The sequence below is a fragment of the Mastomys coucha genome, unplaced genomic scaffold (genome assembly GCF_008632895.1).
Source record: "Mastomys coucha isolate ucsf_1 unplaced genomic scaffold, UCSF_Mcou_1 pScaffold8, whole genome shotgun sequence".
Classification (NCBI taxonomy): domain Eukaryota; kingdom Metazoa; phylum Chordata; class Mammalia; order Rodentia; family Muridae; genus Mastomys; species Mastomys coucha.
This window is the reverse complement of record NW_022196914.1, coordinates 68,669,223-68,695,391: the sequence shown is the minus strand read 5'-3', so window position 1 is coordinate 68,695,391 and position 26,169 is coordinate 68,669,223. Positions and strand designations below refer to the sequence as shown.

General features: G+C 40.4%; 1 protein-coding gene across 2 annotated transcripts in view; it reads right to left on the bottom strand.

The window, feature by feature from the left end:
* Positions 1-669: 669 nt before the first annotated feature.
* Elovl7 (ELOVL fatty acid elongase 7) overlaps positions 670-26,169 on the bottom strand; it is a 78,139-nt gene continuing 52,639 nt past the window's right edge. Inside the window, exons 3-8 of one of the 2 annotated variants that reach the window (XM_031360221.1) lie at positions 19,255-19,445; positions 15,807-15,887; positions 14,464-14,520; positions 11,936-12,041; positions 5,773-5,909; positions 670-3,348 (exon numbers count right to left, since the gene is read on the bottom strand). In XM_031360221.1, the coding sequence (XP_031216081.1) occupies positions 3,139-3,348; positions 5,773-5,909; positions 11,936-12,041; positions 14,464-14,520; positions 15,807-15,887; positions 19,255-19,445 (782 nt within the window). In that variant the 3' untranslated portion in view covers positions 670-3,138. The remainder of the gene's footprint in view (positions 3,349-5,772; positions 5,910-11,935; positions 12,042-14,463; positions 14,521-15,806; positions 15,888-19,254; positions 19,446-26,169) is intronic. The other variant, XM_031360222.1, reaches the window with a different exon arrangement.

The window sequence follows — 26,169 nt, the reverse complement described above, 5'->3', positions numbered from 1 at the left end:
AGTCACCATCCCCAGCTTCCCCAGCTGCTGTCCACCAGTTGTTTTAACAAATATAGGTGATCAGTACCTAGAAACTGTTATTTCACTTAGGCATGACAAAATTATTTTTAAGTTCTTACTTATTTAGGTTTATGTGTTTAAGTGTTTGTTTGTGTATGTGTGTGAGCACAATGGGCTTGACTGATGCCTGAGGAGGCCAGGAGAGAATGTTAGATCCTTTGGAACGAGAGTCACAGATAGTCGTGAGCTGCCATGTGAGAACCAAACCCAGGTCCTCTGCCAAAACAATAAGGTCTCTTAACCACTGAGCGATCTCTCCAGTCCCTTGTTATTTGCAGACCTCTAGTCTACTAACCTACTATCCATTTTGGATTGTACACATTTTACATAATACACCCTTGCCTTCAAATGCCTTCATAGTATTTTTGAATTTGTGACTGGCAGGACCTGGCCTCCTGGGGTACCTGTACTGTGCTATTTGAACATCCATCTATGTAGTGATAAGATGCAGGGAATTCCAGTGGGCATTTTGAACCACTCTCATCCAGCACAGTAAGCACATAATGAGTGTGTCAAGTGCTTCGACAAAGAGAGTATTCTAATTTAGAATCACTCACACAGGCAAACCAAAGCAGCTAGATTCCAAAATGAAACACAAACACATAAATGTCCATGTGATGCCACAGATTTATTATAGCATAGAGAACAAGTCCAACTTCTCACAATTTCCACAGTCATTAAAAAGTAAACAGAAATAAGAGATAGCCAAGGGATACAATCTTATAATATCCCAAACTATACAACAATGTAGTATACTCAAATTAGAATTCTCATTAAGTATGAAGACAGAAAGTCATAATACCCTTAGATAATTTAAATTTTGTATTTATATCATATATATTGGATCTCAAGGACTCATAGAAGTTTTATAATAAACTATACTTAATAGCTGGGCTTTTTGCTTATTAGGCAAGCAAATTTAAAGGCAATAAAGTCCTGAAAAGTAGGTAAACCTCATTAGAAGCTCCGCTTGACCGAACACTGCCCACACAAATCCTACAACCAGTGACACTCACTTTGCTCCACAGATACTTACATGGGGGACACTGACTGTCAACGGTGATCTGTTTCCATATAACTTCTGCCTCCCTGCCTTCATTCATACAGTTAAGAATGTGGTGTGTCACAATGTTGCTCTTAGTCCCTAGGCATATCAAACATTTTAAATACTTGGAGGAAGGGCGGAGAGGCTATGTATAGGAGAGGAAATAAATCAAAGTTCCCTGTCTTATTCTCGATTTCCGATTCCTTTGGGTCTTTGCCCTATTTGAGTCTTTGGAAACTGCTTGTGTATGTGACATTGTCTACCATCCCATCCCATCTTAACCCAGGCTGGACACACAGAGTCAAAATAGCAAACCATGGATCCCTGAGACCTTCACAGCAACTGACTAGCACAGCTGTTCCCTTCAGCTCAGCTTAGCTGTTACTTTTTTTTTTTTTTTTTTTTTTTTTTTAGTATGAAAAGCTTCCTATTATCCTCTGCTTCTTCTTGTAAGCAAGTGGAATCACTAAAGGCCACTTAATGGCAAATAACTTTATAAACTGAGTGAATGTGGAGACAGAGTAATGGATCAGGAGCAGACAGGCAAAACTCAGAGTTTACAGTCAACAAGAACTCAGGCTTTGTTGTAAAATGAGCAACACTGTGTGGCGTCCATGACCAAGGCCATCCGTACTGATTTTGAAGTTATTCACACATAGATAGTTCTTCGAAGAGGAAAAGGAAATAATATTGATAGCTTCACAAGTGTCTAGGTGTTGCTAAGCTGTTCTGGTTTACTTGAAAGAACAAGGAAATTCTAGAAAGTAGCATTTTTAAAGGCAGGTGGGGTGGGGAATGCCACATGAATTCCAGCCCTTCACAATATGGCCTATAGGTCTAAAGAAATAGAAATTCTGGCTAATTCATGATTCTGGGAAATAGCTTTTCATGCAGTGTATCCACAATATTACATATATATATATATATATATATATATATATATATATATATATATTATACAATCATAGTGTAGTGTCTTTATCTCTCAAGATCTAACAGCCCTTATTTATGTAACCAAATCTTGCCTCTGATACTCTGCACCACCCAACTTTATAAGCCATTTGCATAGTAGATATTAAAAAACTAATATGTGATTCAAAAGCATCTGAGGTAAGCCAATCACATGAACACTTAAATATCTAACCAATACATACTTTGGCAAAACAGTCCCTTAAACCACGACATATCAGAGAGTGGCATTATACTACAACAGATTATATACCTTTCCCCACTGAATTCCACAGCATATTTTTTTAATTGACACATCCCTCTTTTCAGACATGCACAATTCAGACATGTTAATTGTAGAATAGTCATTAGCAAAGCATTCATTAACCTGTGAGACAAATCATCTTGTTTGCGACATAAAGTTACCTTCACCTTAGGGTCAAAGTCATCAGTGCCGATATGGAAGCATCACTGCTTCTAACAGCTTACACACGTGTTGGGAAGAAGTCTTGTGGGCAGATCTTGAGGCAAGGACCCAGCGGACCATTCAAACTTACCATTAACAACTTAGAATGAGAGCTTATCAAGGATCCACTTAGGCTTTACCTGTGTTAGCACTTTAGAACTGAGCCCTAGAATGAATGTGATGTCTTCTGAGTATAAGGAATGAGTAACAGACAGAACCCAGAATCAGGGGTTTCCACACCAGGCAGGAGAAATCTATCGTACTCTGTGGACCTCTGTCCATGTTCAAAATAGCTAGTATTTTTCATCATTTCTGGAGTTCCTAGAAGAGCACTATATTACTTCATATCCTCCTCTCGATGTAGCAAGATGTATTAAGACCTCTGATTGGTTTGAAAGGCAACAGGAAACCTCCTGGCTGTTCCAGGCTTTTCCACTGAGAAGACTTACCTGAGAGCTTTGGACTCTCAGAGATCAGAAACCCAAATAACTTATCATAAAAATACAAGCTCTTGGTTTTGAAAAATATACAAAATGCACTGCACAGGCAAGTGTGTCTTGATTGTCAAGGAAGGCAAGATATCCAAGTCTCCATTGTAAATCCAGGCCACGTGTGTGTTTTAGTGGCGCTTGCTTTTGCAATTCCCGTTTTCTATAGTTTTGGGCAACCTCTGACCCTTGGTGTAAGCACGGTACCAAAAGTGGAGAAAGAGCAGCAGGAAGATGCACCCGTAACTCATGATGATGTACAGGAAAACTGGGTACTGATAATTGCAGTCCTCCATGAAGAAGATCTGGCCTATGTGGATAGTGACAAGAACAAACTGGACCTGAGAGAGAGGAGAATGAAAAAGAAATTAGCTACCAAGAGACCAACCCGGGTTGATGAGTTCTTCAGCCACACCTAAGTTACTACTAGGCAGGGCAGGGGGTCTTTCGTAACTTCTCTCTAGGAGTGAGAATAGGTTAGGTACAATGTCAAATTTAGATGGGGGTTTGGAACCAATATTCAGTGCTGTACACTGCATAACTCCAGCATGATCTGAGATCAGCTGAGCAGCACAGTGAGATTTCACCTCTAAGAAAAGGAAAAGACAGGGGAAGAAGGCCCAGCTATCCAAGAAGGTATAAGGAGAGGGAGAACATTGGTTGGCTTCCCAAGGATGCTCAAAGTCTCTGTGGGCTGGAAGAGTCTACATGCTCACAATGAGGAGACTTTCTATGTTAGTGTTTAGACGTTCTTGGGTATCTCTCTTTGATGCTTGTTTTGAAGAGAGGGGATACAGTGAGCCACTGCATGCCTGTGCAGGCTGGGTTGTTCTATCCTTCCACTGTGTGATTCTCAAGAATCAAACTCAAAATCATCAGGTTTGGTGGGAAACAGCCTTACCCACACTGAGCCACCTGGCCGCCTCTCCCACTTCGTACCTTTTTATACCTGATTTAAAGTTAGCTATGTCCTGGGGAACTTTTAGAAAAATCTTTATAAAGAAACAGTATCTATGAGCTAACTAGTCATGATTGAATCTCTTGCATTATGTCTTGTAATATAACTCCTGTTAGCATAAACCTTCACTACAATATCCCAATAAACACCCATGGCTCCCCTCTCTGGCAGCTGCACCGGCTCCCTTCACTTTGCAAGAGAATAATGAAACCTCTGAAAGGTGAAGCAGAGTCCTGTGCACGCATAAGGCAGAGGCAACCAGATGTCCAGCCTTTGCCTTTAGTACGCAGCTTTCCACTTTATTGAAAGTCTTTTGTTTTCTGAAACAAAGCCTTAGGTGGTACTGGCTGGCTTCAATCTTGTTATGTAGCCGAACATGACCTTGAACCCCTGGTCCTCCTGCCTCTGCTTCCCAAGGGCTGACTCTGCTGGTGTGCACAGTATACCTAGCTCGCTTCCTTTGAAAAGTGTCACAACATTTATTAGATGAAAATAAACTAATATAATAAGATTATGTATACTGTAATATGAAGCTAGTAGAAGACGTACTTGCATATACAACACATAAGGGGGAAAGCTGAATGAAAACAAAAAGAATAGCTATTACCCCAGAGAGATGGATGTTTTGATTGATTGATTGATTTTTCATTTATATGGTACTCAGAACTAAGAAAACTCCCCTACACTCAGCCACACCTCGGCCCAGTTTATTTTCCTTCTTCGGGTATTTTAATTTCTCTGCTAAAAGCACATATCACTGCACAACGAGAACAAACTTTCTTTAAGGGAAAGCAGCAATGGAGAATAAAAGCCATGACTTCAGAGTATTCCAAAGTAAGAAGAAAATAAACATATGAACTAGAGTATTCATTTCACGGCCTCCTCTTGGTTGGTCATTGGGACTGTTGCCAATTGCAGATACAACAGCTAACTGGCAGGAGCTCCTCTGATCTTCCCTGAGGGTCCTTAGAGACCAAGGCACCAGTCTCTCACCTGGGAGGGTCCCTTATAGAGCTACATCCAGTGTTACTTGCTGAGTCTCCAGCAGGCTAGCTATGCCTCAGTCCCACCCTCTCCTTGATGTCACTAGCAACCAATTTACAATATACAATTTACAAGTTAGGAAATATGAAGATCGTAGAATTATTCTAACAGAGGGTAATAAAACTAAAACATCATTTTCACCCAGTTAGTAAGAAAATTACATGTCATATCTTTAGAATGGATTCTTAGGAGGTATTAGTTGGCCTAAACTCAATGCCTCACACACCTTCAAGCACTGCTGACCCGGGGGCACTATCCACTCTATATAGCCTACCTGTCCTACCTTACCTCATATCTGTAATCCTCTCAACAATCTTTACTTAGGAGGAGAAAGACAAACTGACCAAAGTTAGGGCTAACCAGGTAAGCACACAGAAACGCCCTCACTTCCTTCCACATTATGGTCCTTCAATGTTGATTCAGAATGTGGAATTTCTAACCTGTACTTTAGTATTATTTTTATATACGGTCATATAACTTTGACATCATTTTGATTACAACCAAGTTATATTTTGTAAATGTGTCTGAGGTCATAGAAAGATGAAGATGCTGGCTTAATCATTTGAGAATCTGAGATACCAAATCTATTTTACTTTTAGATGACACAGCTCCTGATAAAGTTCAAACATCAATCTCTTCCAGAGGGCAGGCATTCTATTGTGTCACAGACTGCTCTGGGTTCTTCTAGATTCCTAACTCACAGAAAACAAACAAACATGTGATTATAGTTTTGTTTCATATGTAAAGAAAATCAGTTACTCACAAGCTGCAAGGATGTCAAATGTTTTTTCCACCATAAATACTTCTGGTAGGCTGGTCCCATTGCACACAGTCCATAGTAGGAATACATGACCACGTGCACAGCTGTATTTAAAAAGGCATGGAATGTTCCCAAACCACCTGAGAGAAAAGAAGTTATTGTAAAATTGCCCCTCGTCTCTTAAAACCACACATATTTGTCCTAAGATTTTGATATATCCTTTCTCTCATTTTAGTAGGGAGAAGAAAAATACGTAAGAAATATCAGTTCTGTGAAACAGCCCTCAAACTGGGAGCTCAGGAAAACATTTAGCAAAATGCAAACCAGAACTCTTACAAAATGAATCAGCTCATCATCCTTTGCTGTGCTTTAACCTTCAAATGCGACTGTGACTTGAGTTTCAAATAAACTAGATCAATCTCTTAAATATGCTATATTGCTTATGAACAATCAAAATGTATTTCTAGTCAAGGTTAGCATTTATAAGGTGAACAAATTACATTAATCTTAAGTGTATAAATTAAGATGTTTCACATGCTCAAAACCTACTGATTTTCATAACCATGACCAAAATCAAGATAGCAGATACTCAGCATCACCAAGGCCCCTCGTTCTGCTTCATGAATATATCCTTCCAAGGGGAACTTCAGCCAAGTCCTATCATCAACTCTTAATTTTGCTTGTTAATAGATTTCACAGAGATGGAACCACATGGCATGGACTCTTGGGTCCCTGCTTCCTTCTCATACAACACAATGTCACTGAGTTTCTTGCATGTTAGTGTATACACTAATAATTTGTCCTTTTCCCATTGTTCAGCATTATGTCATATAAACGCATCAACATTTATCCATCCTGTTGAAAGACAGCTGCGTTGCTTCCAAATTTGGATACTCATGAGTAAAGCTACCGACATAATCACTGCGTGGAATCAAATTTCTCTCTCACACTCTCAATCCCATGCTTTAGATATTTTTAATGCTGCAAACATTCTGCCGGGAAAGCACTGGAAGTCATTAGGAAGCTATGCTAAGTTTGCTGTAATCAATTACTGTGATTTCAAAATAAATAGTGATTGAATATTAAGCCATCTTTTTATCATCCTGCTTCCATTTTATTATGTTTACTCTTTTAATTTCTCCATCTTTAATTAGGAGGAGAAGCACAAGACTCAAGACTGTAAGAAAAAAGTCATTTCAGTTGCCTTCAGCTGTAACAGTTCTTGATGGAAGGGTTTCTTTCCTGAGATGCTTAACCTAGAGAAATCTGCATTATGCAAGGTAAAGTTGACCTGGAATTAAAGTTTTTCTGCAAAAACAAAACAAACCCCACAAAAACCAAAACCCATTTCCTTAATTCTAGAACACTTTGATTCCAGAAATAAGCTAAAACAGGTGCAAAGCAGAATGAATTGCTTTATGTAAATTCACTTGTGGGGTGGGGAGATGTGCATGTGTGTGCATGTATGTGCTTGTGTGCCCTAGCATACATGTGGAGGGCAGCAGTTGCTTCTCTTTTTCCACCATGTGGTTTCTGGGAATCAAACTTGGGTCATCAGGCTTGGCCTTAGAGGCAAGCAACTTTGCCAACTGAGTCATTATTTTAAAATAACTATTCATAATTGTGGTAATTCCGAATGTTTCCAGATATTGTAATTGCTAAAGTATTCCCGTCAAAGAACACACTTTAAATAATTAGGTCCTACTCAGCCAAAGCCTCGTTGCTATCCTGTACTTCATAGACTTTAATCAAATTGCAGTTAATTCCTTAATTATTACAAATTTCAGAAGCAACACCATTAATGAAGCATGTTACTACCCTTTCAGCTTTTAATATTTATACTTGGATTAATCCTCCCCCCCCAAGATAGCTGAATAAGTTCTAAGGTGGGGGAACATCCTTTTTAAGTTAACTAAAAAATTGAGTAGGTGACTATTTCTACAATAGCCCAAGAATCAGGCTGATTCCTGGAATGGTAAGAGACAATTGTGCATGTTCTCTTGTGCCCAGTGAGAATGCAGACAGGAAGTGCAGGGCTTTTACAAGGCCCTGTATCAGAGCCTTGTTCACTAAGACGCCATTTTATGTTACCCTAGTCATTTAAATAAGTGGTTCTCAACCTGTGGGTCGCAACCCCATGGGGGTGACCAACTCTTTTACAGGGGTTGGCTAGGACCATCCTGCCTATCAGATATTTACAATTTGACTCATTGTAATTGTCGCAGTAGCAAAATTAGTTATGAGGTAGCAACAAAAATGATTTTATGAATTATTTATGAAAATAACTCCACCACAACCTGAGGAACTGTATTGAAGGTTGCAGCATTAGGAAGGTTGAGAACCACTGCTCTCAATGTACTAACCGGAGGATCCTGTACAGAGATTAATATGAGTGTTGCTTTAGGAAGGTTGAGAACCACTGCTCTCAATGTACTAACCGGAGGATCCTGTACAGAGATTAACATGACTGTTGCTGAGGGTTACATTCAAGAATCGCTAAGCAAAAGAAGCTGCCAAATGAAATTAGCTTGCTTATTTTCTCTACCGATTGCTTTTTGACATATTCCTGTAGTGAGTTTGTTTGTAAAAACAACCACATTTTAATCAGTAATGCTCTCTACTTTACTCTTGGGAAGGCTTTTCAAATGAAGCGCTGCTTTCTTTACAATAAAAGAAAGTGTCTCAGGGTGAGTTATAATTACGTCCCTCAAATATTACCTTTTGATACATTATCTTTTGGTTTGGAGAAAAGAAAAGAATCACATGGGCAATTATGATAACTCTCTTCATTTCTCAAAGAGGGTATTTACATGATTAATAGAAAAATCTAACATGAAAATATTCTTCTCTTATTCAAGGAAAAGGCTACATTGCTATTACCCCAGAAGGAGGTACAGGAGGCAACAGGAAACCAGGAACTAAATAGAGATCATCTGGGCTCCAGCATTTGCAAAGATTGGCTCAAACAGACAAGTCTGTTCTAGGAACTTAGCCCTTGCCAAACCACACTTCTGGAAACAAATCCTGTTGCTGGGCCTGCCATTGAAAAGGCAGTGCAAGAGATGTAGGGGTGGTGAATAGAATCCCACACCTAAGACACAGTGGGCCTGCCAGCTCACAGAACACACCAGAGACATAAAACATTCTTTTCTTACCTTGACCATTTTTTTAAAAAAGGAACTAGGAATTAAAGTATGGGTAAAAAAACCACTATGATAAAATATATCCATAGACATGGGGTGTTTCAAACCTCAGGTAGATTCTTCTTTGAATCTGCATTTCTTAAAATTACTTGCTTTGAAATGGAAGCTGGACCATCAATGGGATCTAAACAAAGGTGGGGAAACCATTCAATTTCATTCTTTGGATAAAATGTATGTTTCCCATAGTGGAATTACTACATATTTAATACAGAAAGATGAGATACTACTGAGAAGAGTAAAGACGCCAAGGTAAACACATTGGTTTCGGCATCTCCAAATCATCTATGTATATTTTGGAGCATTGCTTCCAAACTATTCTTTGAAAGAACAACATTGAAGGGAGGTTTCCCAACTCCCTGGTGATAACCCCAGCTACTACCACCTATGGACATTTGAAGTTCCTTACAGGAAGTGGTCAATTGTAAGCACATCACCTGTGCACATAACCCCATATATTTTATACCATGAAACCACGTGCATGTAACGGAAGCAGTTCTCTACTATGTTGCTTAGGGAATAATCCCAGGGAAAATATTGGTACATGACTTAGTACAGAGGCTGTTTTTCCTTTTTGGTTTTGATCTATGGTTCATTGAACATGGATGCAGAGCCCACAGATATAGAAGTCCAACCATATTCTGGTGTTATAGAAGAAACAGATATAAACTAAAGGGTTTGAGAACACCTTTCCTGGCATCATCATAAAAAGCAAAGTGGTCGTAACCCAATCACAAAAGAACACACATGGTATGCACTCTCTGATAAATGGTTATTAGCCCAGAAGTTGGGAATACAGGAAGAACAACCCACAAACCACAAGAAACTCAAGAAGAAGGAAGACCAAAATGTGGACATTTCATTCCTTCTCAAAGGGGGAACAAAATACCCATGAAAGGAGTTGCAGAGACTAATTATGGAGCAGGGACTGAAGGAAGGGCAAGCCAGCCTAATAGAGCTATCTCCTGAGAGGCTCTGACAGTACCTGACTAATACAGATGTAGAGGCTCACAGCCATCCATTGAACTGAGTACAGGGTCCCCAATGAAGGAGTTAGAGAAAGGACCAAAGGAGCTGAAGGGTTTGCAGCCCCTTAGGATGAACAACAATATGAACTAACTAGTACCCTCAGAGCTCCCAAGGACTCAGCCACCAACCAAGAACTATATATACATGGTGGGACTGATTGTTCTGGCAGCATGTGTATAGTAGAGGATTGCAAAGTCAATCATCAATGGGAAGAGAGGCCCTTGGCCCCGTGAAGATTCTGTGCCCCAGTGTAGGGGAATGCCAGGGCCAATAAGTGAGAGAGGGTGGGGTGGGAAGCATGGGGAGGGGGAGGCAACAGGGGTTTGTTCTTGTTGGTTTTGTTTGTTTGTTTGTTTGTTTGTTTGTTGGAGGGGAAACTGGGAAAGGTGAAATCATATGACATGTAAATAAAGAAAATAGCTAAGAAAAAAAAAGAAAAATAAAAAGCAAAGTCGTCCTTTTTGTCTGGTAATTAGCAGTCACCGTGCTTAGTGGGGACGACCGCCCAGAGGATTCCCAGCATCACTTTCTTTATGCCTCTAAACACACAGAAATCATAACTACCCTAGGGGTATGTGTTAAAACATTTTCCAGTTTTTCATCAATATAGGTAAGACATTAGCACATTTCACTTAGCCAGACCTGAGCAGCCCAGTACACATTTGAGAGAAAACAGACAATAAGAAACTCAGTTAAAACAATAAGGGTTTAAATACCATGGCTATCTATGACTTCCTGACGTTAAGAATGTAGTAGAATAAATGAGTCCTCCAGCAAAGCTTGCTAACCTAGAAATACATGCTCAAAGGCTTTGCTTACTTCAAACTTTATGAATGAATAAAATTACTGCCTACTTTTTCTAATTCTGGGTGTTCAGAAATAGAAAACCAAATGAAACAAAATTTTGTGACCAAGCTTTGGATTAAAACTATCTCTGTCCTTAAAAAACAAAAATAAACAAAAAACGAAATGTTGTCTCCTTTCGCCAACCCCTTTGGGAAGTTGAATAATTGTGATCCGAGTCATCTTTAAAGTTGCTGTGGTGCTGTGTACCACATCTTGGATGAGGTTTATTCTGGAATGTTCCCCTATGTGCTAACAGCTTAGTCTCCAAAGCAGCTGGACTGACAGGGATAGTGGGCCCCTTAAGAGGCGGAGCCTAGTGAGAGGTGGTTAAGTGAGGGCTTTCCCCTGGGTCTCTTGTGTCTTGCTCCGCCTCCCTTGCAGTTTGCTTTCTCTGTCCCTTTGGTTTCTCCCCTCCTTTCTTTCCCCTCCTGCTCCTGGTTTCTGCCATGATGCTTTATTCCACTCTTAGACCTGCCCCAAGGCCAAGCAGATGGCACTGCCCAGTGTTGAACTTTCAGCCTCCAAAACCAAATGTTAAGTTACGCAGAAGTCTCTTCATGTTAAGCAGCCTGCCTCTAGCAGTCTGCGAGCAGCACAGAGTGGACAAGGCAGGGTGGCTCAGGTACTGGGAATGTGAAACAGACCTGGAAATAACGTTCTGACTTTCTGTGAACAAACTACGAATGACATTTAAGTAGATATCTGTGAATCCAAGGCTCTGGATATTTTAGCTATTTGTTTATTACCTATTTAATTGAAAACATGCAATAGAACTCTCTATAGAGAAACAATAAACCCTGAATGAAACTAAAGAATAGGTAGAGAAGGTCTTGCTCAAAAGTCTTCATGACAGAAAAGCTGGAGTGGGGAGTCTAAGAGTCCTTCGTTTGTGTTTCAGGTGATAATGTCAAAGTCAGGAGTTTAACCAAAGTGGCTCTTTTATAAAAATAATAATAATAATAATTCTCATAACTTACATCTAAGAACAGAATGTGTATTTGTAGCACATGAAAATGTCACCATTTATAGATTGCGTGAATCCTGGAATGTCGCTGGTTATATATCGCATGACCCTGGTTCTCCTTTCCTACCTGCAGCAAATTTGACTCCAAACCACCAGGTCCATGGCATGATCGTATGATGGAACACATGAAGGAAAGTCACTTGGCTATTTTTCTTACGCAGAACAAAAAAGATCTGAAATAGTTTAAAGAAAATCAAGTTCGTAAAAATCATGCAATAATTTACTGAGTGTTACAAAAGTAGAAGCAAAAAGCAAACAAATTCACGATTTGCTCCCAGGGAAGGTTTAAGGAGCGCTGAGACAAGCTGCTACTTCCAGGGCATAGCTCAAAGGCTGTGGATGAATCATAGCACGCATGAATCCAGAGATGTATGATATATGAACATGAGAGAACCAATAAGAAGGTGAGAAGAAGTTTTATTTTATACAAGTTAAAAAAATCGCCCCGTAGTGGTGGCTCACACCTTTAATTTCAGTACTTGGGAGGCAGAAGCAGGCAGATTTTTGAGTTCGAGGCCAGCCTGGTCTACAGAGCCAGGACAGCCAGGGCTACACAGAGAAACCCTGTCTTGAAAAACAAAAAACAAAAACAAAAACAAACAAGTTAAAAAAATCAAACATATATAATGAAAACTTTGGCCAGAATTTCCTGAAGGAAATGCTATTGATAAAAATAATAATAATTTTTTTTAAAAAACTCATTAAATTTTGAATTATGGGTCAGCCAGAAGTTTGTAATTCTTAGGACTGAAATTATTTCATTCTACATTGCTCTCTGACACATCCTCCCAGTTTTGATAAGGGATTAGGCAAACTAAAGGCAGACTTGGAAAAAAAAAAAAACTTAAGAACGTATTACTAAAGAAAAACAAATGGTGAAAATCCTGAAGAGTTCATCTGAAAACTATTGTCCAGAAAACAAAGCTTCATAAGAAAAATGAGAAGTTCAGCAAACGTACCATCACGATTGCGCATGCCCAGTGGTGGCTTGCTGCTACAAGAGAAAGAACAGAGCTGGGGGTGGGGGTGAGGGGCTCTTCAAAGAATGTGCTAACAGAAAAGTTCACAGTGCCAGAGTAAAGTTAGACTTTCAAATTCAGGGCATAACACAAAGCATTACTGTGTCAGGGAAACTCGGGAAAGACACATGGTAGAAACAATTTCCTTATGGAAGTTGCTACTGCGAATATGCAAAGCAGAGCTGATAAAGCCACTCACATTTGCTTATCCACATGTTATAATGCAGCCTGGTGTAGCATCAGGGCCATAAATTTACAGCAGGGGTTCTACTGCAACAAGTCTCTGGGTAAGCCACTCAACTTAGGTCGCCCCCCCCCCACCATCCCCTAGTAAGGGTTCTGAGCTAAATCAATGGTTCCCAAACCTGGATGCATGTTACAATATGAACAAATAGTTTTAAAACATCCAAGTATGGTCTCTACTCCAGATCATCAGGCATCAAGAGGTGGGGACTGTGTGTACCGTTTTTTTCCTATTGCACGTGATCATAAGGCACTGTGAATGCTGAGTCTATGGCAAGCAGCTTCCCAATGTGCAGTTCCCAGATTTTAAAAAAAAAAAAAAAAAAGCAGCATTAACAACATGAGGGAGTGTCAGAAAAAAGAATCCCTGCGCTCCACCAGGGACCAAGAGAGTGTAAACATCATCTGGGATTTAACAAGCCCTCCATGTTCTGTTCTGTTCTGTTCTGTTCTGTTCTGTTCTGTTGTTTCTTTGTTTGTTTTTCCATTTTCTTTCCTTTTAAAAGACATGCTATTGTTTTGAGGCTGGGCTCAAACTTGTGGCCCACCTCAGTCTCCTGGGTGCAGGGATTCCTCTAGGTGACTTTAATGCTTGCTGAAATTTGAGAAGCCCTAGATTCTAAACCTTCTCAGGTCCCCGCCTCAACCTAACATTATGTGATTAGTCAACCAAGAGTGAAGCGTGTTAATATTTCCAACAAACAGTGAGGTGCTGCTTGTTCCAGACACACTCCACAGAAAAACCAACACAGCTTTTCTTTTGCCAGCAGGAAACTAAGTCTCTTGGCTTTAGGCTTTCAGAGGGCCCAGCTGACCTTCCCCAGGATCCAAAGCAGGGAGAAGGAGGGCCCAGCAAGCTCAGGCTTCAGGATGATGTCTGTGTCCCCCAAATTACTGACAATCCTCAGATAGCATCACCTTTTTCTATGAGTTTATGGACTGTGATGGGCTTAAGTGTTTCACGGCGGTACAACAGACACTGTGTTTGGATATATAGAACCAGAGGTAACACGGTGTCTGCTCTTTGCTTTGTGAACTGCCTCATAGAGAACTGTCATCATCAACATCAAGGTGCACAGATCTGTAGAGTAAGTGGCAGTTAGCTGTTTATCTTCATCAGGAGATGCCTACACATATGTTTTTCAAAATGCAGGCAGAGGTTGTGAAATGCTGGAAAGGACATTTGCTAAAAGCCCAGACAATTAAAGGGGATAACAGCAGGCTAGCCAGGGGCGGAGAGATAAGCAAAGGCATACAACAAAGGCGTTAGCAGTTTATTGCTTCCATGAGACATCAAGCAGTTACTAAATGTGTGGACTACATACATACTCACAGTGTCTAACAGCTCAATAAATTTGGAGAAGTAATAAAGCCAGCAGGTGTGCACCATCTGTGAATGTATACACAGATAAGGATTTAGTTATCCAATATTTTATATGAAAGAAACATGTAAAAGAAAGGTTTTACTTTTTAAAAACCTGGTTTTAAAAACACATAACCACACACAGACACACACAAAGACAAAGGGTGGTCATGATAGTGCACACCTTTAATCCCAGCACTGGGGAGGCAGAGACAGGTGGATCTCTTTGAGTTTGAAGCTACCTTGTTCTACAATGTGAGTCCAGGACAGCCAGGGCTATTACACCAAGAAACCCTGTCTCAAAAAAACAAACCAAACCAAACCAAACCAAACCAAACAAACAAACAACACAAAAAAACCCATATAACAAAATTTACCATCCTACCTGCTTTTTTAAGGTATAGTTTTATGGCTTTGACTTTATTCACATCCTTCTACAACCATTACATATCCATCTACAGAACTCCTTCATCTTGAAAAAGGTAAAATCTATACTCATTCAGAATTAATTTCCCATGTCCTTCCAGCCCAACCATCCTTCTACCTCTGTCCTATGCATGTGATGATTTGGGGTACCATATACAATCTGAATCATGTAGTGTTTGTCCTTTTGTGACTGGAATATATTACTTAACACAATGTCATATAAAGATTCATGTAAGTTGCATCTTTTATAGGCTGAATAATATTCTAGTTGTGTGTGTGTGTGTGTGAGTGTCAGTCTTTGTTTAGCCGTTTATCATCTATGGACATTTTGGTTGCTTCTACAATTTGGCTATCATAAATAATGGTGTTGAGATCTTGAGTATACATGTATCTTTTGACGTCCCAGACTTCAAAACTTTTAGGAATATAGCCAGAAGTGGAATTGCTAAATATTATGAAAATTCTATTTTGCATCTTTTAGAGATCAGGTAAGTTTTGAAACCCAAGAATTTAAACAGCACTAACCATTATCTTATACACCTGGCTTTCTTTTCTTTTCTTTTTTCTTTTTTTTTTTTTTTCGAGACAGGGTTTTTCTGTGTTGTCTTGGCTGTCCTGGAACTCACGCTGTAGACCAGGCTGGCCTCGAACTCAGATATCCACCTGCCTCTGCCTCTCAGGCGCTGGGATTAAAGACATGCACCACCACCGCCCATACACCTGGCTTTCTTAAATTCTTTCTTATAGCTGCGTTTTTTTCTCCCAACTCATATAACCTGATTATTGATTCATTCACTCATTCTGAGTTCATATCCAATATTACAGAGTCCAAAGGGTTTTCACCATGACTTTGAGCTAGCTACAGATTTTCCTGAAGAGAAACTTACCCTCATTGCTCTTGGCGACTGAGAATAGTCCACAATGTCACATCGAAACGAGTAGCCTGTACCCCAGCCAGACATCACAAACTGGAAGAGAAACACAAATATTAAAGAGGCTGTTGGACCACACCTTGGTGCATGACCAGCTGGGTAATCAGGCAGGGCAGGGGACGAGGCAGCAGGAACCAGGACAAACCAAACATGCTTTAGGGAGAAGCTTGGCATCAGGCATTCTCAAAGCCACAAACACACATACCATTTACATGAACTGTATTCTGACAACTTGTCCACTTCTTGGAAGGATTCCTTTAAAATAGTGAAGGACAAAACCCGGGGCATATTCTGCTTAGTTACCAAATATTGCCTATATCTACTACATATATGTGTTCATGTACTTTCAGTGCCTGGCTCTGAGTCTGGGTTCTCTGAACATTTCAGCTCTTCCCAATTAGTCAATAAGTGTTACACAAACGAAAACCTGCCGACAGGGTAACCATGGGCACTGGCAAGTACCCATGAAAGGGCAATGCTTGACTCTGATACCCTCTCCACCTTTAACATAAAAACAGACCATACACAGGTCTGATACCAGCTGTAGTTTTGAATTCACAAGACAAACAAGGGAAGACAATGCTCTGTTACTAACTGGACTATAATCTGGCAGACTGTCATTCCAACACACCCACCAAGTGACCTTCAACGGGTGTTAAAAATAAAAGCCTATTGTTGGTAAGTCTGAATTCTAGTTCAAAGACCCTAGTGACATTCTTTTAGTTTGATGGTAGGAAGATCTTTTAAAACAGTAGCTACAAATGAAAGCCAAGTACTTGATTTTAATTAATACATAGATTGGGTTGATCTGGGCTAGGGACAATAACATTCTCTTCTTTGCCAAGTGTCACTTCTTCCTGGCAACTGTCAACATTTGGCTTGGAACATCTCACTCACTATAAGCAACTTTTTGCTTCTGAAGCAAACATTATATTTATAGTTTTATCACTATTTAGCTAAAGTGATAACTTCCCAATATAAAATTACACAGTTAACAGCTTTATCGAGGCTTTTGTATGTTGGGTTTTTTTTGAGACTAGGTTTTGCTATGGAGCCCAGGCTAGCCTCAAACTCATGACTCTAGTGTCTCAGCCTCCTAAGAGATTCGAGAACAGGTCTCCGCCATCAAAGATGAGCCAAAATGATATTTTAATATACATAAAGAAGGAAGAAGTGGGAAAAAAGAAGAGGTGGCTTTTAAAATGCACTGCACCCTTGTTCTGATTCCTACTCATAACATAACCTCTGGGACATTAAGACTCAGAACGGTATAGGGCATGCATTTCAGGCTTTGAAAAACGCCTTAAAAATGAAGTCAACAGGTCTTTTCAAAGTAACAAAAGGAATGTGACACAAACAGTGAATTCTATTTCTCAAAATCCTCAAGTCAGTGAACTATGCCATTTTCTGCTGTGCTCAGCAGACTCATTTCAACTGATAGAAATAACACTCCAGCCAAGCGGTTCTCAACCGCTGGGTCACGACCCCTTGGGGGGTTGAATGACCTTTTCACAGTGGTCAAATATCAGATATCCTGCATATCAGGTATTTTACATTGTGATTTATAACAGCAGCAAAATGACAGTTATGAAGTAGCAACAAAAATAATTTTATGGTTGGCAGTCACCACTACATGAAGAATTAACTATATTAAAAGGTGGCAGCCTTAAGAAGATTGAGAACCATCACTCTAACACCAGAAACTATATACTGAAAGTAGATGGCTACTTGGCCACCTTACCCTGACACAAAAAAAAGGCCAATATTAGATGAAAGAAACTGTGTGTCTTGGCCCTCTGTAGGTCTCACCGCTCCACCTGCATTAGGGTCTGACTTGTGCCATGCTTCTAGCAAACTCAATCAAAAGAATTCTTCACTAGCCGGGCAGTGGTGGCGCACGCCTTTATTCCCAGCACTTGGGAGGCAGAGGCAGGCGGATCTCTGAGTTCGAGGCCAGCCTGGTCTACAGAGTGAGTTCCAGGACAGCCAAGGCTACACAGAGAAACCCTGTCTCAAAAAAAAAAAAAAAAAAAAAAAAAATTCTTCACTATAGCAGGGCTCTCTTTCTCCTTGCTAATGTCCTAGTTATTAAGTCTCTGTTCAGACAGAGTGTACCTAGAATTATCATAAAATTGACTTTAAGAACACACCAATAACCTATGCAGGTTATCACAGTTATTATCTTTAAGCTAGTAAAGAAAAAGTTTGTGGTTCATGTTCAGCAGGCAGTATAGCCAGAAACTATAACTTAGGTATTAGTATTAGTGAAGATAGGAACTCTCTGATTCAGATATTTTTTAAACCCTCTTCTGTGCTGTAATTCACAAAGGAGGAACCAAAACTAACTGGTTACTCCTGGACCCTTTTCAAGCCTGAGAAATATAATTTGGGATCATCACAAACAATGACAACTGTCAGAGACAGAACCTGAGAAGACTAGAACACAATGGAACCGGAGGGAAAAACTGGCTCAATCCTGTCATCACAGCATATGAGAACTGAGGCCTAGGATATAAAGTTACAGGTAAGATGAGGGAGCCCGGGCCCCTGCTTCCAAGTATGTTCTTCACCTCTCTCATATGTATTCCCTCTCTCTCTCTGAGAACATGCAAGGAGCCTGTCTGTAGTCTAGAAAGGACTAACACAAAGAAGTGGCCAGCAGCAGAGGGAAGCTGGAGTTACGTAATCTGTAGCAGGAAGGAGGTGGGTGTCACAGTGGCCAGCGAGGCTACCAGGACTCCTCACAGACCCCCAGTATGAACTAGCACAAGGTATGCTAGGGAGAAAAGCAACAGGAGGAGGAAGCCAGCCAAGGTTGGAAATACAGCAAAGAACCTTAGAAACCCATGTATGCAAGGCAGCGGAGACATGTGATGAGCACAGGGGCAGAGAGTAAATGTACAATCTCTGCTGCATTCTGGAAAGGTTCCTATTTATCTAATAACAAGGGACAGAGCTTTACCACTTAAAGGACTTGGAATAAGTCTATGCCCGTTTTGGCCTCAAAGCCTGTAAAAACTAAACACCCAAGTCAACACCCAGCTCTGGAGTTGAGTGCATTCCAAGACCAGCTCCCTGCTTACCAGCTGTCACTCTTGAGTTCATTAACTCTTTTCTCTGTGTATGAGTTTCCTCAAAACCAATGCTTCTCATGTTCAAATCTCTGAGCTAAATGTTGTTTTCTTTTCCCTCACTAACTATGATGGAAACTATCCAAAGAGCCTCAGGTTTATTTCATCTAGACATAACAATTTTGGTGTTTTTGTTGTGGTAAACACCTGCTTAGTTTCTAAAGTCCTCCATTCTCAAAACAGGGGGACTCGACAGTCATAACGAAAACATACAAACATAAAACAAAAGACTAAGGCAAACTTTTCCCATTAGGAATACTGAAGACACTTGCCTCATAACACATATACACAGAAAACAGTACTATGAAAAAATTGTACGTTATCATCGCTTTCTTGAGTTCAAAGGGCTTCCGGTTCTCCATGAGCTTTGGTCCCAGAGATGTAACAAAATAGACATAGAGCCCCAGGATGATGGTTTGTGGCAGAGGCGAGGACATGAGGAGCCAGTCTTCAACTCTTGGATCTAAGAGAAAGATAACAGGTTAAGTACACAACCACTTAGCCCAGAGACAACAGGAAGCCTTTATCTTGGTGCTGACAGTGCACCATTGCAAAGATGACAAGCATCTTTAGGAAGGGTGACACGAGAAACCCCTAGGAACAGTGAGGCTCCCCTGAGCTAAAAACAATGGGGCAGTCATCACCTTTAAGTCTCAAAGGGTCAGAGGTATTAGTCAGCAGAACTTGAAGGGGAGCCTCTGGAGAAGCCATTCTGGAGAAACTGTGTCACAGACTGAAAGCGGCACCCTCTCTGAATGCATGTGTTAAGCCTGGTGTGGAACTGCACACAAAGAATCCCAGCACTTGGGAAATGGACATTGGGTGAACCAGAAGTTCAAAACCATCCACAGCCACACATCAGTCATTCTTGAAAAGAATAAAACAAAATAAGTAAAATCCATGTGTTGAAATCCTAGCACCTAAATGTGATGGATGCCAGAGTTTTTCAAGAATAGAGTTAATCTCATAAAAAGGACCCCAGGAAGCTCTTTTGCTATCTTCCTGTCACATAATGACACAAAGCAAGATAACAGCAACCCAGGGGAGCCCTCACCAGAGCCAACAGGACTGGCACCCTGGCCTCAGATACATAATTTCTCCAAGTTCTAAGCAGTGGGTCTAAGCAGATCTAGAGGAAAGGGTGGCTAGTGATGCTCCACCATCTATGACCACTATCAATGGTCAGAAACTTCCATCTTATCTGGGCATGATAGTGCATGATGTCATGACAGCACTTGGGAGGGGAAGGCAAGGGATCAGGAGTTCAAGGCCACCCTGGGATAAATGAGACCCCGTCTCAAAAATATTTTTTCCATTCAGACATTCTTTTATATTTAAAAAGGGTATATATCTGCTACTTACTCATTTTCTTCTTTTCCTAAGAAAACTGGCATAGTCCCTCAGATACTATATCACAGAGCCACAAAACTGAAAGGGACCACATCAATATCTAACTATCTAAAGTGTGAGCCAGCAAGTATGATATTTTGAGCCAAATAAAATAGGTAATGGCCTTGCAACCACATAAACGTAAGTTCATCCAGTTCTTGCTGCCTCCGGGCTAACAGGATTGTGGCATTTAAAAATTGCAATTAAAAACAAACTGTGATTCATTCTATAATTTCAAGCACTTGGGGTGTAATTTGACCAAGTGACCTCATGATCCTAGAGTGGAACGGAAGAAAACAGCTATGGGCAGCTTGCGGGAGCATCTGACTCAGCTCCACACAGAGCATCCCCTTCATGTGTAGTGAAAGATCTGAGCATTCTTCCCTATTCATCTAAACCACTAACGAGAAAGCCAGTTACCAGCAAACCTTCTCACCCCAAACTTCTTCATTAGAACCCCAGGACTGTCCACTCATTCAGCCACTCTTTTAGTGCTGGACATGTTATATTAACAGTTGACAAGGAGGGCTTTAGTTAGCAAAGCTGACTTGTTCTATCTTCAAGTGGGCCTTACTCAAAAATGCCAACAGGTGCCATTGTCTCAAATAAGCAAAGCAAACTAAGGAGCAAAACAGTCAATTCAAAAACTGATGCCAGATGTTTAGGATTTGAGTTTGTGCTTATGTCTATATAAGCACACCTATCTATATATAACTACAACTCTACACAATTATTCAAGCAGGTGCAGACTCCCCAAAAGTAATGAGAGGATGCTGGAATATGGAGTCAATTAGGACGCTTGCTACAAGGTCTTTAGTACTCTGTGTTAGCGTGAACAGATACGTGTGTAGCATTCTCCAAGTTCATTTGCTCATGGAACCCTGTGTGTGTGTGTGTGTGTGTGTGTGTGTGTGTGTGTGTGTGTATGTGTGTGTGTGTACACGCATATGTATTTATGTATATGTATATATGTAAGTAGAGTATACTATTCTATATATAATAATTTATACAACTTTTAGAAGTGATGCTCTGTGGAACAGCTTAGAAATACAGCTGTTTTCTACAGTACATTTATAAATTAAACCTTTAGCACTTTGACAGTGATAGGACACTAATGGGGCAGACTGTTTTGGAATGTGGTGAGGAAGAAGACATAAAATAGATGGTCAAACATGGAGAATAAAAGACAAACAGAAGTTTCAAAAAACATTCAGAAGTTGTTAAGACTATGACATCATTTATACTGGGAACAGAGAGTGGGGAGCAAGTTTGTCAAAGAGACACAGACAGCTTAGGCTTTAGGCCGTCTTACACTTCAGTGCTTGGAAACATCCATGCAGACACTGTCACAGGTAGATGGATGTATAGACCTGGGATTAGGGGTGAGATCCAAGCCAGAGATGGAGGTTTGGGGGTTGCTGTCAGACATATGATAACTACAAAAGCCATGGAGTGCGTTTAAGAGAAATAGATAAGTGGACAGTAAAATGCTAAGGTCTGAGTGCTAAGGACCTCGGAGTCTCAGGAGAGATAGAAGAGAAAGCTATGTGGAAGGCTAAGGAGGGATGCACAGTGAAATGGGAATAAAATCATGAAAGTAAGATGTCCTGAAGCCAAGGAAGAGACATTCAGGAGGGACCCAGCAGGAAATGTGGCAGAGAAAGACATGAATGTGTTCAGAAGAGCACAGTGCCTTTAACAAAGAGAACATAGAAATGTTTTCAGCAAGAATGACTTCAGTAAAAGTCATGCACAAAAGAGAACATCAACAAAAGTTTTCTGGCCAACACTGAAAACGCAAAACTCTAGGGCTGGAGAGATGTCTCAGGGATTGAGAGCACTGGCCAATCTTCTGGAGGACCAGAGTTTAATTCTCAGTTCCCAGGAAGCAGGTTACAACCATCTATACCTCCAGTTCCTTAGGACATGACATCTATATACATAAAAGTAAAATAAATGAATCTTTTTTAAAATGTAAAGTTCTAAAATTTGAAAGTATTTTTCCTCTGACTTTCTCTTACTCTATCCTCAAAACATATCATTTTTTAAAGCTAGAAAGGTCCTTAAATCGGCTCTCCAGGTATATGTTAACTACAGCCTTCGCTGTTTCAGTTGCTTCTTCTCTAGCCTTGTAACAACAGTGAGTTTCCTACGACAGGATTTCTGGGCATCATTGGCAATCACATTGTGGACCTAACATCACAAGGGCAGTCCCATTAAACCAAGCTTGTCACAGGACTGGGAATCAAGGCATAGAGTTAGAACTGATCATCCTTAAATGAATTCCTTCCCCTGCCGGTCAATCTAAGCCATAATGCATGAATGTCATAAAGCCAATGTCTAGCTTTTTATTGTTTTATTAATATGTCTAGGTTTTATTCCTAATAAAATAAAGACTAATGAAATCAGCACCAAAGGAAGAGCCTGGAGGACTGCAGTCATCTCTCACTGAGCATGGCAACAGCATGGGAGGCTTCTGGTTTCTTCTTCATAGGCAATTGCAAATGCTTCTGCTGTTAGGCGCCCCAAATACAGCTTTAGAACTAAGATGTTTTAAGTGTCAGTAAAGGCACTTCTCCATCACAGCTATCTTTTGTTTTATTCTTTCACTGGCTTGGCAGGGGAAGAAAAATTGAATGACGTCACCCCTCTGTTCCTCCACTGTTAGCAACAGAAAGAAAACAAGCCAAGAAAAGCATGCCAGGCTAGCTCAGGAAGACCAAGAAAATCATTTCCAAATAAATCGTCTCTTCCTGTGATTTAACTTTTTCAGCACACACCTTTTCTTAAAATCTTGTGTGTATATATATATATGACTTTCAAGTCCTACAAATAAAAAGTCATGATGGGAAAAAGCTTGTTTCGTTCTATGTTATTTTCAAAAAAAAAAAAAAAAAGATAACAAAATAACAAGAAGAACAACAAAATATAACATACTTTTGAGTGTACAAAGAAAGGAACATACATTTGCGTGTGCTTATGAGGATGTCAGAGGTCAACCTTGAGGTCATTCGTCAAGAGTGGTTTGCTTCTTGGTTTATTGGTTTGTTTGTTTGTTTGTTTTTTCTGTGACTTGGCTAGGCTGGCTGGCCAGTAAGCAGGAGGGATCACTCCCCTGTCTCTGCTTTGCTGAGCTGGAAGTCTAGGCATGGGCTACCCTTCTAGGTTTTTCAGATGGGTTCTAAGGACTGAACCCAGGTCTGCATGGTTTCACAGCACATGGTTTACTCACTGAGCCGTCTCCTCACCGTCTTATTTAGTACCAGGCTCTAAAAATTCTATTACAGTAAAATGGTAGAGCCAGCCAGTCAGTGTGGTGAGCCTGCCTCTCCTCTGGCCTTTTATGCAGACTTAGGTCATTGACTTAACCACATTCTACTTGGTTTTCTCGTCTATAAATTGGGCATAAAACATGTATTCCATAGAGGACCAGGTGAGGAGTTTGCAAAGAGCTTAAACTATCAATAAACTAGCTATTGTCATTACAGTAGATTTCCAATCTGTAATCATAGCAGAATCACCTCTGTAGTGTTTAAAAGTCTAATAACAAAAACAAGGACCTTGATCCAACTGAATCAAAATCTTAAGGTGTGGATACCAGGGATATAAGCTTTTAAAAATCAGTCATTAAAAAACTGGCAAAAAAGTTAATTTCTCAAAAAGAAGAGACACAAGAGTAAATGTTCAGTATTGCTACTTATCAAGAGAACATAAATTGATACCAGACTTTTTAATCAATTACCTCCTACTGGTAGGGCTGCATCATCCAACAAACTAAAGATGACAAGTGATGCTGAAGATGGGGAAGAATGAGGTATTTCTGCACCCAGGGTGAGATTATAAATTAGTCCAGCCACTAAGGAAAACCACATGGACACACACCATTAAAAACCTAAAAGAATTATTGTAAGTCCAGAAATCTCATTTTGGGAAACCGTGTGTAGGTTCCATGAGTATTAGCCACAATAGCCAAAATGTGGAATTTGTTCAGTGAGTGGTTCGTCATCAGATGAATAAAGAAAGGAGTGTAATGGACGCGGGGGAGGGGGGATCTTTTGGTCTCTGCAAAGAAGTTAACCATGCCCTCTGCAACCTCTTCATAAGCAGGAAGGCAACATTGTTACAATAATTGAGATAAGCCAGACTCAGAAAGCAACACATAGTCTCTTACATGAAATAAGGGGATTCAGAGTCTGGCTGGACAAGAAGGAAAGAGATATGTTAGTCAATGGCTACAAAATTAAACTTAGGCAGGATATTTTTTTTTTGAGATCTATTACAGGGACATGACATAATAATAGTACTGTACACAGTCATATAATACTTATAATAATATATATCTTGTCTAATAACAACATCAATAATAATAGTAGTATACTATGTAGTTGAAATTCCTAACAGTTGGTCTCCAATGTTTTTAGCAAGTGCATATGTTAACTAGCTAATCTAATCATTCCACAATGTATACACCTATACACTTTGCACCACATAAACAGACACAATTATAATTTGTAAGCAGGCAATCTTTTTAAAAGCTATTCAGGTGACCCTGATGAGCTATCCAAATTGAGAAATCAGGATTCTGGTGCATGATCATGTTCCCTTGAGCCACTTGCAAGGCTGCAGTGTTTCTCAGTAGGCTCTGTGACAATCTTTCCTTGCCTTTCAATCCAAACTGACCTCTGTCTTCCGTACAGTTGCCAAATTCACTTTCTAAAAGTAGGGATCTGCTTAGATTATTCTCTTGTTAAATGAGCTCTCCCTCACTGATCAAATAAAATTCAAAGCCTTAGCAGGATGTTCAGGGCTCTGGCTATTGTCCCTGTCTCCTGCTCATTTCAGAGGCAGTCTACCATCCTGAAAAGGGCTTCGGTCCACTTCATCATGAAGCATGGGCTTTTCATTTGACACGCCTGTGGGTTAGTTGGAGTTGACTTGACATGAAGAGAGTAGATAGGACACAACAGCATTTAAGGTGAACTCTGACTCAGTCTAGGGTTTCAGTCAGCAGTAAGTGTCCCCTGTTTTCCCCAGGAACAAAAGGCTAAGGAGACAGGGACAGTCCTGTGTCCTGAGTACTCGGCCTCAGAGCTTAGTTAAGTGTAGTGAGAAGAACCAGGAAGGAAGCAGGGGACAGGAACACAGGCTGTGTGGTTGGCTCCACCTCAGAGGCCACCAAACTGCTGACTTACCATGAGCTAAAGAATTCTTTCCTGAGAGCTTGCCAGAGAGAAATGGGGTACTGGGAAAGTACAGTGTTGGATATATAGATTATAGTTTTCCATCAACTACTTATAAGGCAATGTTCTTAAGCATCACATACTACATCAAAGATTATGCACTTTACAGTTCTAAGAACCAACAGAATGAAGAAGCTGGAAGGGAAGGGAAACTTAGTCTCTATGTACTTTCTGATATACCAAGAGTTCATAGAGGCAGCAGGCCCACCCATCCTCTATTCTCTTGCAAAGTAAGCTCACACTATCTGAAAGAGAGCACTACCATCCAAACATGCGAAGGGGAGCTTTTGTTTTTTGTTTTTTAATTTTTTTTTTTACTTATTCATTTCACATCCTGCTCACTAACCCTCTCCCTGTCACTCCCTCCCACAATCCTTCCTCCATCCCTGTTCCCTTCTCCTCTGACTGAGTACCCACCCTGGGTATCCCCCAACTCTGGCACTTCAAGTCTCTGCAAGGATAGGTGCTTCCTCTCCCACTGAGGCCAGAAAAGGCAGTCCAGCTAGAAGAACACTTCCCTCAGACAGGTAACTGCTTTTGGGATAGCCCTCTCTCCAG